At 46.5% G+C, this 17,249-nt stretch overlaps 1 protein-coding gene across 1 annotated transcript; it reads left to right on the top strand.

Moving 5' to 3' along the window:
* Positions 1-11,546: 11,546 nt before the first annotated feature.
* Positions 11,547-13,033, top strand: LOC140222269 (uncharacterized). The gene is made up of 2 exons (XM_072292437.1): positions 11,547-12,705; positions 12,999-13,033. Exons 1-2 carry the CDS (start codon positions 11,547-11,549, stop codon positions 13,031-13,033), a joined length of 1,194 nt encoding a protein of 397 aa, XP_072148538.1.
* The last annotated feature ends 4,216 nt before the right edge of the window (positions 13,034-17,249 follow it).

Here is a 17,249-nt window from a genome sequence, read left to right as displayed (position 1 = left end):
CGGACACCCGACCAAGCCGTGTGACAGAAGCGAAATATCAATTTTTCTCCCCCCTTCCAAACCACTACCATAGTAAAAGGGTATATTGGTAATGTAATAGGGCCATCCACCCAATTGGTCAAATATTCCCTCCCTTCTCTCTCTCCTCCCAAATCTTCCACATCCAAATACTTTCCGCCATCAGTTCCCCTTCATCTTCTCGCCCCATCCCAAATCTTCACCTCCTCCTAACCCCCATCCCAAATCTTTACCTGCTCACCGCCATCCACAATCTTTCCCTCATAGATGCCGCCCATTTCCCATCTCCCTCTGTAGGACCAGCAGTGATGCAATGGCACCAGGTGGGAAGGTCGTACGAAGGAAACATCAACAACCAGGTACGATGTTTTCCTCCCCAGTTAAGCATCCCCGGTGTTGTGATTAAAGTATTTCCTTATTTAGTTTTGTTACCACTTTTACTTTGTTGTTTGTTTGCAGATTTGGTAGTTCCCATGTACACACTATTTTGTTCTTTTACTAGTTTGTCCTTTGGGCTAGTACAAGGTTGGGTAGGAAAATCCTATCTTGGATCTATTTTTTTTGGGGGGGGGCAGTACCTTTATGATTTTACATTAATTTATTTCTTTTATAGTAATTTACCCTTTCAGCTCGTATAAGGTTGGGTAGGAACATCCTTTCCTGGATCTTATTTTGGCTAGGAACATCCAATATTGGATCTTGTTTTGGTGCGCTCTACCTTTAGATTTTGCAGCAGTTTGTTTCTTGTACAATAGTTTCTTTTGTTTACAGTGGTTGGGCAATTTTATAGAAGTTTCTTTTTTTTCCTAACATAAAGAACTGGAGCTCATTCCTTAAGAGCAGAAGAGGGCTACAGGTATCTTAAGGAACTAGAAGGTATTGTCTTCCCTCGGCGTTGGAAAAGTCGCAATCATACTTAAAGAGGCTTCAAAAGGACAAAAAAAGGAAACCAATGAAACAAGAAGTGAAAGAAGAAGTGAAGATCCAGATCCGGAGTATGACCCATCTCAAGAACGGCCTGAATCTGACCAAGAGACATGCCAACACAAGGTATTTGTTGTTGCCTACTAAATTTCTTGTATCAGTTATGCAGGATTGCTTCTCATTATTTTTGTTTATACAATTTGTCTAATCAGATTAGTGATAGCATACCTGTCAGTGAGGGAAGAGGGTTGTCCAAGAGAATTCGGGCACCTGATGCCTCTGACAGTATGCCTCCTAGAGTGACTGGGGCAAAGGTATTGTCTTTAGCTCAGGCAGGAGTTTCGAATGGGATGACTCCTGATTCATAAGAATTGCCAACCGAAGGCCAAGCAACAGCCACCCACATTGAGGACATCGTCGACGTGATGACTGGCGAAGACAAGTCATTTGATCTTTTTTTCCCAAAGCCAAAAAATTGGAATGTCACAATTAGCAACCAAATCATTATTAACACATACACCACCTGTATGACCGTAGCAAAATTGTTAGGTGATGCACACCCTTCCACAAGAGTACAAGTGCCACATGATTCAAGAAGGTTGGGCAGAGATCTGGACAGGATAAGCATAGGGTTACACACCAAGCTTCCAATCTATGTTCGAGAAGGGCTCAAACGGCCAGAGGCACCAATGCAAGCTGCATAGTTTGCATCAGAGGGTGGGATCATATTGCATGGGTATATACCGATCCTTACTCATTGGAAGGACTGCAAGGACCAGAATGAAAAATATCTCAAGGACTATATTGGCAAACTGGTGGTGTGTATATATCGACTCATCTACTACCATATTTCTTTGCATCCTTTCTTTTCATCCATTTTTCTGACTACTCTTGTGTTGTGCTAAATATAGGGAATATTTGACATTGACACCACCAGTCAACCTGTCATAGAGGCATGCACGTGCTCAAGTTGCAATAGAGACAAGGGAGGTACTGGCTCAAGAAGAAGTACTTCAATGCTCTTGCAACAAATGAAGTCCCAACCAAAACTCCTGTTACCACTATTAATGACGACCATTGGAACAAACTGGTTACAATGTGGTCTAGCCAACCTCACAGGGTATGATAGAACTTCAACTTGCCACTAGTAATTTGCATGTACTAATCTGTTCCTCTTATTCATTGCTCTTACACGAGTTTTCATTATTGTAAAGGAGAGGTGTACTACAAACACCGGTAATTGTGGACTTGTCAGGTATCCTAAGCACACAGGATCTAAAAGCTACGTTGCAAAGGCTCATGTTGTGGTAAGCAACTGAACAAGTCATGTTTTTGCTATGTACTTTATTTGATGAACTTTCTCATGCTCCTTGTTCCAAGCTAATAGTTTATGCTTGTTTTCACATCATATTAGAGGGATAAGTAAGTTGAAGGAGACCCAACTCCAATTGATCTTTTCAAGAACTTCCATTGCAGCAAAATGGTACACTGCTCCAGTACAGGCAGCCATTGTAAGTACTTGTTTATTTTGTATTCTTCTTTGCAACAACAACAGTAGAAACATTTGTGAGTACTTTTGTGAGACCATTCATTTTCTTTCTTTTATTAGGCTCGAATGGAACAAATCATTGCCCAACCTAGAGACGACCAACCGAAGACTGCCGCTGAAGTAGTGGCTGAAGTTGTCCAATCTAGGACATTCCGAGAGGTTGCTGGGATTCACCCACCCTCGAAGAAAATGACTAGGGTTGGTACTATGCTATAGGTAGAAGAAATCCAAGCTGATCTTGAGAGTGAGAAATAAGTGGGAGGGGACAACTTCGGCAAAAGATTGCTGAACAGGAGTCTGAGATGGGTGCACTGACATTGTTTGCTGAAACGCAAGAAATAACATTGAAGTCTCAGACAGAAGAGCTAGAAGCTTTGAAGAACAGCACAACGCAGTTGCATACTTTGATTTCTAGCCTGATTCACTTTAGGACCAGTCAGAGCCTGGTGAATCCTTCCCTCAACTGAAGTGTGTTGCTGGTGAACTTGTTATTTGTTGTTAATGAACTTTTGATGGATGTTGCATTGTTGATGCTGAACTTGTTCTATGTTGCATTATTGTTGCTGGTGAACTATTCATTGATTGTGTTGTGAACAATATGAAAGTTGGAAATGAGCTGTTTTTATGTCTATGATTGTGATGGTGATCAGCAACCAAAATTGAAAAATATATGGCACTGCAAAATGCAATAATGGACTAGGGTCCGAAAAAAATGGTCCAATATGGTACTGCAAAATGTAATAATGGCTCTTCGTTAGATGGGCTAGGGCCCAGAAAAAATAGCCCAATATGGTGTGCAACAAACATTTTTCAGCCCAAAAAATTGCGCAGACACCTAAAATGGGCTAAAATGGCCCAATAAAATTGGGCTCATAAAAGCTCCTACATGGACCGGGCTTCAATTTGTGATGAACTGAAATCGTCATAACACCCCTACCACATCAGGGCCATGTTGGATCCTTGTCCAACGTGCCGCAACCTCCAAAATAGTCTATAACGACATGTGGGATGAATTTTCATTTGTTATTATCTTAGTGATGCACCAAAATAAGGAACATCACTAGTTGCGGTTTATGACGCTCGACTAATGACAAAGGGTTTTCATCACTCTCATGTCATAAATCATGGTTTATGATGCAAAAAAACGTTTATGACACTTTTGGTTTATCACTAGTCGGAAGATTTCTTGCAGTGACCCCTCTCCACCTCTGGCAGCAACGCCCTCCTCGCCTCCCCCGTCCCCTCCTCGCTTTCCCTGCTATCGGTGTTTGTACCCAGCAACCTACCGAGGGGGTACCTGAGGTAGTGTTTTATGCGTGGGGTTCGTCGAGATCAGGAACTCGCTAGTGAACTCGCACACACGATTTAAACAGGTTCGGACCGCTTATGTCGCGTAATACCCTACATCCTATGTGTTGGTTGGATTGTATTGATTAAACTTGTTTGGAGGGGTCCCTGCCTTGCCTTATATTGCCGGGGGCAGGATTACAGGTCGGTTGTTAACAAGTGTACTAGTCGGATTCGACTAGAGAGTCCTACTCTAATTTCTACAAATAGTTTCCTAATCCTTGACTAGTTCTTGTCCTCCATGTAGACCACGCTGTCCTGCACCATAGTCTCCATGCCTGACACGTCTCAGTGTACAGCCCCATATCTAGGACTCACCAAACCTTCTGGGGGGCCATAGATGTATGGCCGACAAGCCCCTCGAGTACTTTTTAGTCAAATGCAGTAGTCCTGAGTACTTCTGTAGATGCCTCTGACTAGTTTGTTGTGATTTTTTGAGTACTCTATCGGATTGGGTCTTCGAATGTACTCGAGTACTGCCATGCGGCGAAAATATGCTCAAGCCTCATTTAACTTGATCTTGAATCTTTAACCTTGGATCCTTTATGGAAGCGCGATGAAAATCATGCTCCATATGAAATAGCCCCAGAGCCTTAGGTTGAATCAAAGATTCAGGCTGAGGGTCAATCTTGTAATTTCACATATCTTTTACCTTAGAACACAAAGAAAAAACTTTTTAGCCGATAGGCAGGTGGCTCATAGCCCCCAAGCCGTTACACGACTAGTTTGGGTATAAAGGTCAACCACTGGTCAACATGACCGTTCGCCAACAGTAACCTTATCTCTTTCGAAAAAATTGGAAACCGTCAAGCGATAACTGAGGGGTTTCAAAAATGGAATATTCCCTATTAATTTCACCTCTCAATTAACTGTGCCACGATTATAAATAATGGAGGAATTCATCCCTTCCGTTTCACCCGAACCATTCTACCCTTTTATCTGCCTCACTGTAGCCCTAGCGCCGCCACTTATGATCTTTGAGCTCGAGGGCCACCCTCCCCCACCACTTAGCCCCGAGCACATGCACAAGAAGACCCTCGTGGCAGCACGAATGGGGATGAAAGCGACATCCAGTAAGGCGGCGGAGACCAAGAATAGGAAGGTTGTGAAGAAGAAGGAGATCCTATTGCTGGCACCAAAGTATGGCAAGACGAACCAGACGGCTCTGCCAAACCAAGCTTGTGCCTAGAAGAAGTACGTCATGAAGGAGGCGGACATCCAAGCATATGTAGATGCCAGGCTTCTCCAGGAGCAGGACTTCATCGACTGGAGGGTGGCCTTGAGCAACCCCTGGCCTCTGGAGAACTACACCCATGAGATGGTGGTCTTCATGCACTTCATTGAGCAAGGTCTGGCTCTCCCCACATTCGATTTCTTTCGGGGGTTGTTGAGTTACTACAAATTGGAATTAGTCCACCTTAACCCCAACTCGATTTTGCACATAGCCATATTTGTGCACTTGTGCATTTGTGCACTTCCAGCTCTTTCGGAAGCTATTCGGAATAAAGCCCCACCCCAAATTGGAACACATCGAAGTAGTCATGGGGAGGGGGCAGGAATCCAAGTGTAGGAGAAGATCATGGGCTCTTACTTGCATTACAAGCTTATTGACTCCCACTCGGGTTGGAAGGATAAGTGGTTTTACATTAGAAATCATGAGCCATGACTTCCCAAGGTGACTGGCCACCGCCTAGTGTGGAATAACCGGTGGTTGGATGAGCCGACTCATGGGGACAGCCTTTAGATTCCCGAGCTCCTAGAGAAGATCGTTGTACTCAATTTCATGTAGAGCAGGGGCTAACAGGAGTTGGCGTGGCCTTCAATTTCATGTAGAGGCGAGTCCAACCACTGCAGTGTGGTGGAACCACCCAGATTAACCCGGCTAAAGTGTACTCAACCTCACCTCAAATGCGAATGGACACTTTAATCGAATTAAAGTGGTAGTCCGTTGGGTTTCACCCGATAAAACCACGTGTTCCGGATCGAAACAAAGCATACTCGCACGAAGACGAGTCCGGAGATTACAACAATCTAGATAAATTATTACAGGTCCCAAATTTAGTTATTACAACTCGAGAGTTCAAAAGCATAAAATAAAGTTTTCAGAGTTCAAAAGCAGCGGAAAAGTAAATGATAGTCTAACGTCGATGTACAATACCATGGCGAAGCCTGCCATGATATCAATCACCATGATCCTCACCGACCGAGGATGGGTCTCACTTTTTAGCTGAGGGGTTTGTTTTGCCAAAAGCATCTAAAGTAGATCCTTACTTTCAAGTTTCAGCATCAGGTTCTAGTTAATTATCCATTCTAGGTAAGCACCTATTCTAAGCAAGCATGTGATCAAGCAAATTAATTAAGCATCAATATTAAATAATCATCCTTTGTTCCACTTCTTACTCAGTGCAGCACAGTGATCAAGCAGTCTCAAACTGTGAGAGGTAGACGATTCGAATCGAGTTTTTAAACCTTGCAAGGTGAACCTAACCCCACGACATCTGTGTACCACGACGAGTCCACTTCACTTGTCAGCCGTCCCTATCAATCCCCAGGTACGTATTAGGGCCACTTCCCTTGGATACAATGCCCCACGGTTCTGGATGACGCCGTACCGTGACTGCACTTGTACCCACATGCGGCCGTAGGGGAGCCAGGTTCCAGAGAGAGTGGGACGATCTGCTCATTTCCTGGTTCAATTAGGTACTAGGGTTCCCTATCCCATACTAGGTATGAGATTAGTACTTTCAAATACTTGACCATAAACACCGACACATTTCGCCCTTACTAGACAGACGGGGCAATCCACCAATCTAGAACATATAGTCCAGCCCCGCCCATCATCCTTATGGTTTCAACATAAGTAAATAGGAAACTCCTATAACTCGCGAGTGACGGGAAATCACTCGACTTTTACTGTGTCCCAATTTAGCATAGTGTAACACCCAAAATTTTAAACAATTCAAATTCATTAAAATTTGCTCAAATTAGGGTGTCATTTAAATTCTAGGCATTTAAATTCATTTTCTTTAATTTAATTAAATTCATCATAGGAGTTAATTGTGCATTCATGCTGGTGCATTTATTTTGATTGCTTGAGTTTGAATCAAAATTTGAATCTCCAAATTTGAATTTGATTTCCCAAAACTTTTTCCTTTCTCCCTCTCTTTTATTTTCTCTTTTACTCTCCTGGGCCGCATCCACCTTTCCTCCTCTTTCTTCTTCTTCTTTCGGCCCGGCCCCTTTGCTTCACCTTCCGCGCGGCCCAGCCGCAGCTGCCTCGCCGGCCCCCTCCTCTTTTTCCTCCTGGCCGGCCCAGCTCCCCACCACCGCGGCCCGCCGCTTCACCCCCTCCTCTTTTCTTCTGCCGACCCAGCTCTCCACCTCCGGCCTGCCGCTCGCCCGACGCCTCACGGCCCGCGAACGCGTGCGCCGGCCCACGACGCCGCTCCGGCCTGCTTGCCACCCGCGTCCGCTGACGGGTGGGCCTCACCCGTCATCTCCCTCCTCCGGCCGTATCCGGCTGGGACTCCCGCAACCGCCGCGCCGCCGATTCCGCAACCGGCCGCCTCCGCTCCGACTCCTTCGGGGAGTTTAAACCCGGGGCGCCCTATCTCTAAGCCCTCCGCCCTATATAAGCTGCCGCCCCTTCCGGTCTCCTCTGCCCGCATCCGCAGCACCCGAACCCTAGCGCCCCAGAGCTCCAAGCGCCGCCGCCTCTTCCCCGCCGTCAAGCGCCGCCTCCGATGAGCTCCGGTCGCCAAGGACCCCCAAAACGAGTTCGCCGTGTTCTCCTCTCTCTCCTGGTGCAATCCGCGCACCAAACCGTGACCCGGAGCGCCGATTCGGTTTACTCCGGCAACTCCGCCGCCGCTCGCCGCCGCTCGCCGCCGCTCTCTGCCGCTCGCCGCCGCCGCCGCCGCTGCGATGTCGCGGATCACCGCGACCGTCAGATCTTGATCCGACGGCCGGTCGCGAGTCAATCCAGCCGCGTACCGGTCAACCAAGCCGCGCCACGCCGCTTTTGCTCTTAAGCCCCCGCCTTTTCCGCAAATCAACCCGCGGTCCAGATCGCGTTGAAAAATATTTACAGATCTGCCCTCGCACTTTTCGGTTTAACCATTGATCTTTCCAGAAATCAACCCGCCGTTCGGATTTGAGTTTTTACGCATCAGACCTTCGGTTTATACGCGTAATTACGTATAAGCCCTCGGTTTTCGCGGATAGGCCCTAAAAGTTTTGTTTTTCTCACAGAAAAGTCCCTGGATCTTGTTTTGATCATATATTTTGCATTTTAACTCCGTTTTACGCGTTCTTTATATCCACGTGTTTGTTTTAAAGCGAAGATCAACTTTTCAAGCTTGTTTGCTCTGTTTAACTATGTTTGGTGTACTGTTTTCTTACTTTTTGCCCATGTTTGCTTGTATGTGCTCGTGTGACGCGTGTAGACGTCCCGCAGTTCGAGGGAGTTGCAGATCAAGCCTTCAAGGAGTACGAACAGAAGGAGCAAGGCCAAGAAGGCAAGTCGTTTCCTTGATCACTACCTTTTTGTCCTATACACCTTTACTTTCTCGTACTCAACATTTATGCTATGCACATGTTAAGATTAAATTGATGGGTCCCAATTAAGGTTCGCCTAGATTGATTTACCTTTGCCTTGACCAACCGGTTTACTTTATGTTGGGTAGCTTATGCTTAGTGCTTACTTGGTACATGGTGGTTTAACTAAACACAATGCTTAATCTTGCTTTACTTCTGTTATACCTTTCATTAAGACAAGATCATTATTTGGTTAATCGGAACATGGAGAACCACCCAGGAAAACAGTGCTACCACAAGACTAAATGGCTCTGGTCTTGGCTGATTAATTAGAAACCTTAGTCTGGGGTGACCTTACTCGTGTTGAGGCAAGAGGGGGGACTGAGTCGTTGCATTTTGCCTGGGATGGGTGGTGCACGCCAGACACCGAAACCTTAGCGGGTTGCCACTGACTAATGAATCTTTGTAAAGGCCTCGTAGCGTCCCTATGCAATCACACCTTGGAAGTGTGGTATGGTGCCTTGCAAACACCGCATGGTTGGGTCCAAAGTTCTTTTGAACTTTTACGCGACTTGTGGGTAAAGATGTGCCACCTCTGCAGAGTGTAAAACTGATCGATCAGCCGTGCTCACGGTTAGGAGCGGCCTGGACCCTCACATGATAATATTATCGGAAGATGGATTTAACTTGTTATCATTTCATGCATATGTTGCTTACTTTATTTATATTCATGTTTAATTTCGGGTGGTATGAACTTATACTTAATTAATTACTAATAAAACTTGACCAACTTAATTAAAAGCGAATGCTAATTATGCCTTAGCCATACCTTGAATTAGCCTTACACTACACTATTCCCCACGACTTGTTGAGTACCAACCATAAGTGTACTCACCCTTGTAAAACCGCTGTTCAGACCAAGCTAATTGGGACGAGGAGTATCTACACGACTTTGAGGAGTTCTAGGCGTACGTTTCTTCAGTCAGCTGCCTGTGGAGTCGTCGTCGTCTTTGGAGTTCCGCTGCGTAATAATTAGACTTTGTGTTTTATTGAGACTTTCGGTCATGTAATAATGGTTAATACTCTCTTTATTCGATTTAGCACAGTCTTTGTTATTCACTATTGTCGTACATGTGTGTAACTTGATCCTGGCGCACATGTATTTAATGCACTCGATTTTGTCCTTAAAAATCGGGTGTGACAAAAGTGGTACCAGAGCCGTGTTGACTGTAGGACGTTAGCCTAGTTAGAAAATGGTCATATTTAAGGATTATAATAATCTAGTAGCCATTCCTACCTTTCTTAATTTAAATCTACTTAATTATTCTTAAACTTGATTTGTCTCATCCTTGTTGCTATTTTAATCTTTTATTTTATTACCTTGGTTCGTTCAATATTTTATTCTAAAATTTTCTTCTTTCTGTTAGATGGCTCGCACCCGGTTGACTGCATGCAAGAGCACCCGTCCCCCGCGTCATGGCATCGCGTCGTCGTACGTTCCCATGGAGCCTAGGGACGAGGAGGAAGAGGAAGAATACTTCCAGCATCCGGGGGATGACACTGACGAGGATGCCGTGACCGTGGAGCAGGAGACCACACCGTCACCAGCACCGGCGCCAGCACCGGCACCAGCTCCTACACCAGCTCCGGCGCCCGCACCGGTCGTCGACTTGACGGATGAAGAGCCCGAAGCAGATCCCGAGCCCGAGAGATGGATCAAATGGGTGAAGGAAGATTATGGCCAAGGAGTGCACATGGCCGACATACTCAGGTGGACTTGTCATCACTTGGGGTACAGCATGAGGCCAATCTACAAGTGTGCTCGGTTCACCCACCCTCGCTATCCCACTTTTTGGGAGGTGAAGGTTGTCCTTCGTGAGGAGCACGAAGGAGGATGGGAGGTGAAGGCTGTTCACCATGATGTGACAACAAGGAGGACCATGGAGTCCGGCATTGCTGAGGCAGCTAGGTGGGCACTTGAGGTCCTCTCCCACAAGGAACGGCCGCGACTACAGCACACTTACCATCGGTTCCTTCCATCCCGAGCTAGTGGAGAAGCAAGAACCTTCATCGCTACTAATGATGGGGTTGACATGGCTACGGATTTCCTCCGCAAGTACACGTCGGCAGCTCTCACCGCATTGAATGAAGCAAACAACCACATCTATGAGCTTCAACGGGAGCTTCATGAAGTCCGGTGGGGGAGAGATGTGTATGTGGCTTCCGCGACGGGGGCACCGCCGCCGCAGGAGTATGCTGATTATCCCGCTTCGTCGCCGGCACCTAAGCGTCCCCGCTACGACTCGCCCAGTGCCGCCGCAGAAGACCTCTAGGAGTTAGGAGTGTTTTAGTTTAAATTCTTGTAATCGTTAGATGTCGCTCGAGTGTGTTAGGTAAAGTGTGCTTAGATGCTTGGTTTTGTGTTACATGTTTGAGTTGGATCTTTGTAATGAGTGCGGTATGTGGGGCAATTGCCACACGATACTGGTCTTAATAATAAAGTGCTTAGTTGGGTTTTATTTCTGTTCTAAATCAGCTTCTAATCTTTCTTAATCATGATCTACCATCTGTCTAAATCTATCTATCATGCAAGCTAAGCGACATTCAATTCTGTTCTCGATATTAACTGACACGCCAGTACTGTTTTATTTATATCTCGAGCTACAGAAGTCCAAATGACATGAAATCAGTGGGGTTAGTTTCAGAATTTCGTGGAGTAGTTTCTGTAAATTGTTCAGAATTTTTGGAGAATCTGTCTGGGAGATGTATGCGAATTAGCAAAGCACTCAGAATCTGAAACTGTCGACCGACACTGTCAGCTTGTTAATTTTGTAACTCAAGATCCAGAAGTCCGATTGAGGTGATTCCAGTTGGGTTGGTTTACAAATTTAATAAGTTACGACTGGGTAATTTTTCAGTATTTATGGACACTTCTTCTGACGGCCACACCTAATTAATTGGAGCTAACAGAATCTGTTTTACTTTTATATCCTGTCGCTTTATCTTTCTCAGTTATTCTTTCACACACCTATCTAAATCTATTGTCTCTAACGCTCAGATGGTAAACACCAGGTCCGGATCAGGAGTTGACCGTCCCGCAGTGCCTCGCTACAGGGACAACAGCAGCAATCCCAACACCGCTCCGCAACAGAACCAGCAAGCACCTGCAGGGATGGAGCAGTTTCTAGCAGCCCAGACTCAGCTTCTCGCCGGGCTGACCAACACCGTGGCGGCCTTACAAGCTCAGCTGAACAACAACAACAACAACAGCAACAACCAGCAGCAGCCGCCGCCAAGGGACAGGCACAGGGAGTTCATGAGCCACAAGCCCCCGACGTTTTCACATTCTCCGGATCCGTTAGATGCTGATGATTGGTTGAAAACCGTGGAGAAGATGCTAAATATCACCCAGTGTACTGACAGGGAGAAGGTCCTGTATGCTTCAGGACGCCTGGAAGGGCCAGCTGCTGATTGGTGGGATGCTTACACCGCCACCCATGCCAATGCTAATGGCATTACCTGGGAGGAATTCAAAACTAGCTTCAGAAGTCATCATATTCTTTCCGGATTGATGAAGCTCAAAAAGAAGGAGTTCCTTGCTCTTAAGCAGGGTAACATGACAGTGGCTGAGTACAGGCACAAGTTTGTCCAGTTGTCCCGTTATGCTCCTGAAGATGTTGCTGATGATGAGCAGAAGCAGGAGCTGTTCTTGGATGGGTTGATTGGACCACTCCAATATCAGCTGATGTCGCACACCTTCCCCAGTTTCCAGAAGATGCTAGACAAGGCAATTGGCCTGGAACACAAGAGGAATGAGCTTGGGGAGATGAAGAGGAAATTTAACTCCCAGTCGTCATCAGGAAGCAACACTCGCCCTCGCTTTGCTCCACAGCAAGGGACACCGCTCCGCGCAGGGGGTCCGAGTGGGAATTTTGGGCAGCCGTCATTCCAGCGCCCCACTCAGCAGTCATTCCAGCGCCCCAGCCCTCAGTTCCAGCGTCCAGGGATGCAGACTATGCAGACTCCGCGCCCCAGCTTTTCGCAGAATCGCCAGATGACCCCCACTGGCACTCCAGCAAGGCCCAATGCTCCAGTAGGCCCTACTTGCTTCAAGTGTGGCGAGGTTGGTCACTATGCCAGCTCTTGTCCTAAGAGAGGTGGGCCAACTACCCCCGTGCAGAACAGCAGTGCCCCTCGGCAGAATCAGATACAGCAACCGAGGAATGGGAACCAGACCCCACAAGGCAATCAGGGGCAGCAAAGCTTTGTTCGTGGCAAGGTGAATCACGTGGAAGCCGAGACTGCTCAGGAGGCTCCAGATGTAGTGCTCGGTATGTTCTTTGTCAACTCTGCCCCCGCATCAGTTTTATTTGACTCTGGAGCATCGCATTCTTTTGTCACTAGTCATTATGTAGCAAAGCATAATTTACCCATGCATACCATGAGGCGTCATATGCTAGTGAGTTCACCTGGTGGGTCAATGAAGGCTCAATACATCTGTCCACAAGTTAAGCTGAGAATAATGGGTATAGAATTTCCGGCTGATCTTATCGTCCTTGAGTCCGGTGGAATCGATGTAATTCTGGGAATGAGATGGTTAGCCGCTTTTGATGCAACAATTCAGTGTGCCAAGAGGACAGTTCTGCTAACAGGTCCTGATGGAGAGAAAGTAGAGTTTGTAGCTACTCTACCCTCAGCAGCAGATTGTGCAGTTAATCAGTTGGCTGTAAGACCTTTGCAAGATATCAAAGTGGTGTGTGACTACCCGGATGTGTTCCCCGAGGATTTACCAGGTATGCCACCTGACCACGAAATTGAATTTGCTATTGATCTTTTACCTGGTACTGCACCTATCTCCAAACGTCCTTATAGAATGTCTGTTGAGCAATTAAAAGAATTGAAACAACAACTAGAGGAATTATCAGCAAAACAGTTTATTCGGCCTAGTTCATCACCATGGGGAGCACCGGTTATCTTTGTGCCAAAGAAGGACGGTACTCAGAGGATGTGTGTGTATTATAGAGCACTGAACGAGGTAACCGTCAAGAACAAGTACCCATTGCCTCGCATTGAGGATTTGTTCGATCAGATGAGAGGAGCCAAGGTATTCTCCAAGATCGACTTGCGATCAGGTTATCATCAGTTGAAGATCAGGCCGTCCGACATACCCAAGACCGCTTTTACCTCCAGATATGGTCTCTTCGAGTACATGGTAATGTCGTTCGGGCTGACAAATGCTCCAGCTTACTTCATGTATCTGATGAATAAGGTATTTATGGAGTACCTAGATAAGTTTGTCGTGGTGTTCATTGATGATATCATGATTTACTCCAAGAGTGAGGAAGAACATGAGGAACACTTGAGGTTAGTGCTTCAGAAGTTGAGGGAACATCAGTTGTATGCAAAATTCAGTAAGTGTGAGTTCTGGTTAAAGGAAGTCTCTTTCCTTGGTCATATAATCTCCGACGGTGGAATTGCAGTGGATCCAGGCAAGGTCAGGGATGTCTTGAAGTGGAATCCGCCGCAGACAGTAACTGAGATCAGGAGTTTTCTCGGACTTGCAGGCTATTACCGCAGGTTCATTGAAAGATTCTCCAAGATAGTGAAGCCCCTCACTACGCTACTAGAAAAAGGAAGGGAATTCAAAAGGACAGAGGCATGTCAGGCAAGTTTTGAGGAACTGAAGAAGAGGTTGACCACAGCTCCAGTATTGGTAATGCCAGATCTGCATAAAGGATTCGACATATATTGTGATGCATCTCGACAGGGTTTAGGCTGTGTTCTGATGCAGGAAGGTCATGTGATCGCCTATGCTTCTAGGCAATTGAGGAAACATGAGCAGAATTACCCGACTCATGATTTGGAGTTAGCCGCAGTGGTTCATGCTTTGAAGATTTGGAGACACTACATTTTGGGGACTAAGTGTCAGATCTATACTGATCACAAGAGTCTTAAGTATATCTTCACTCAGAAGGACCTTAATCTGAGACAGCGACGATGGTTAGAGCTTATCAATGACTATGATCTGGAGATTCACTATCATCCTGGTAAGGCTAATCTGGTTGTAGACGCTTTGAGTCGAAAGGGTCATGCTAACTTAGCCTTAGGATTTGTAACACCCAAAATTTTCAACAATTCAAATTCATTAAAATTTGCTCAAATTAGGGTGTCATTTAAATTCTAGGCATTTAAATTCATTTTCTTTAATTTAATTAAATTCATCATAGGAGTTAATTGTGCATTCATGCTGGTGCATTTATTTTGATTGCTTGAGTTTGAATCAAAATTTGAATCTCCAAATTTGAATTTGATTTCCCAAAACTTTTTCCTTTCTCCCTCTCTTTTATTTTCTCTTTTACTCTCCTGGGCCGCATCCACCTTTCCTCCTCTTTCTTCTTCTTCTTTCAGCCCGGCCCTTTTGCTTCACCTTCCGCGCGGCCCAGCCGCAGCTGCCTCGCCGGCCCCCTCCTTTTTTTCCTCCTGGCCAGCCCAGCTCCCCACCGCCGCGGCCCGTCGCTTCACCCCTTCCTCTTTTCTTCTGCCAGCCCAACTCTCCGCCTCCGGCCTGCCGCTCGCCCGACGCCTCACGGCCCGCGAACGCGTGCGCCGGCCCACGATGCCGCTCCGGCCTGCCTGCCGCCCGCGTCCGCAGACGGGTGGGCCCCACCTGTCATCTCCCTCCTCCGGCCGTATCCGGCTGGGACTCCCGCAACCGCCGCGCCGCCGATTCCGCAACCGGCCGCCTCCGCTCCGACTCCTTCGGGGAGTTTAAACCCGGGGCGCCCTATCTCTAAGCCTTCCGCCCTATATAAGCCGCCGCCCCTCCCGGTCTCCTCCGCCCGCACCCGCAGCACCCGAACCCTAGCGCCCCAGAGCTCCAAGCGCCGCCGCCTCTTCCCCGCCGTCAAGGGCCGCCTCCGGTGAGCTCCGGTCGCCAAGGACCCCCAAAACGAGTTTGCCGTGTTCTCCTCTCTCTCCTGGTGCAATCCGCGCGCCAAACCGTGACCCGGAGCGCCGATTCGGTTTACTCCGGCGACCCCGCCGCCGCTCGCCGCTGCTCGCCGCCGCTCTCTGCCGCTCGCCGCCGCCGCCGCGATGTCGCAGATCACCGCAACCGTCAGATCTTGATCCGACGGCCGGTCGCGAGTCAATCCGGCCGCGTACCGGTCAACCAAGACGCGCCGCGCCGCTTTTGCTCTTAAGCCCCCGCCTTTTCCGCAAATCAACCCGCGGTCCAGATCGCGTTGAAAAATATTTACAGATCTGCCCTCGCACTTTTCGGTTTAACCCTTGATCTTTCCAGAAATCAACCCGCCGTCCGGATTTGAGTTTTTACGCATCAGACCTTCGGTTTATACGCGTAATTACGTATAAGCCCTCAGTTTTCGCGGATAGGCCCTAAAAGTTTTGTTTTTCTCACAGAAAAGTCCCTGGATCTTGTTTTGATCATATCTTTTGCATTTTAACTCCGTTTTACGCGTTCTTTATATCCACGTGTTTGTTTTAAAGCGAAGATCAACTTTTCAAGCTTTTTTTCTCTGTTTAACTATGTTTGGTGTACTGTTTTCTTACTTTTTGCCCATGTTTGCTTGTATGTGCTCGTGTGACGCGTGTAGACGTCCCGCAGTTCGAGGGAGTTGCAGATCAAGCCTTCGAGGAGTACGAACAGCAGGAGCAAGGCCAAGAAGGCAATTCGTGTCCTTGATCACTACCTTTTTGTCCTATACACCTTTACTTTCTCGTACTCAACATTTATGCTATGCACATGTTAAGATTAAATTGATGGGTCCCAATTAAGGTTCGCCTAGATTGATTTACCTTTGCCTTGACCAACCGGTTTACTTTATGTTGGGTAGCTTATGCTTAGTGCTTACTTGGTACATGGTGGTTTAACTAAACACAATGCTTAATCTTGCTTTACTTCTGTTATACCTTTCTTTAAGACAAGATCATTATTTGGTTAATCGGAACATGGAGAACCACCCAGGAAAACAGTGCTACCACAAGACTTATACTTAATTAATTGCTAATAAAACTTGACCAACTTAATTAAAAGCGAATGCTAATTATGCCTTAGCCATACCTTGAATTAGCCTTACACTACACTATTCCCCACGACTTCTTGAGTACCAACCATAAGTGTACTCACCCTTGCAAAACCGCTGTTCAAACCAAGCTAATTGGGACGAGGAGTATCTACACGACTTTGAGGAGTTCTAGGCGTATGTTTCTTCAGTCAGCTGCCTGTGGAGTCGTCGTCGTCTTTGGAGTTCCGCTGCGTAATAATTAGACTTTGTGTTTTATTGAGACTTTCGGTCATGTAATAATGGTTAATACTCTCTTTATTCGATTTAGCACAGTCTTTGTTATTCACTATTGTCGTACATGTGTGTAACTTGATCCTGGCGCACATGTATTTAATGCACTCGATTTTGTCCTTAAAAATTGGGTGTGACACATAGCAGCTACACGACTTAACAAACTAGTATTCAACACATAGGTACCTATGATCATGCAACTAGGGTTTCAAGCAACTCCTATGAACTTAAGTGCACAAACATAAGCAACATAAGTAGTGCATAAATTTAGAAAAATGGTTTATACTTTGGGCTTGCCTTCTTGCCCTAACTCAGCCTTGGGCTCTTCCGAACTTGGTTCGAGCCTTGATTTGCCTAGATCACGTTCAGCTCAATAGGAGGGCGTCTGTCTTCGCGTTCTAGGCCGAGCTCGTACGTTCCGTCAACGAGGTTAGCTTCTACACGAGATGCATATGCAAGATTTCAGTTACATGCTTTTATGCATAGGTTTCATCTTGTTAATTATTGCACAAGCATATGGTGTATTTTGGACCACATTCACTTAGACAAGTTTATAA

The sequence above is a fragment of the Setaria viridis genome, chromosome 3 (genome assembly GCF_005286985.2).
Source record: "Setaria viridis chromosome 3, Setaria_viridis_v4.0, whole genome shotgun sequence".
Taxonomy (NCBI): domain Eukaryota; kingdom Viridiplantae; phylum Streptophyta; class Magnoliopsida; order Poales; family Poaceae; genus Setaria; species Setaria viridis.
This window is presented reverse-complemented; position numbering and strand designations above follow the sequence as displayed.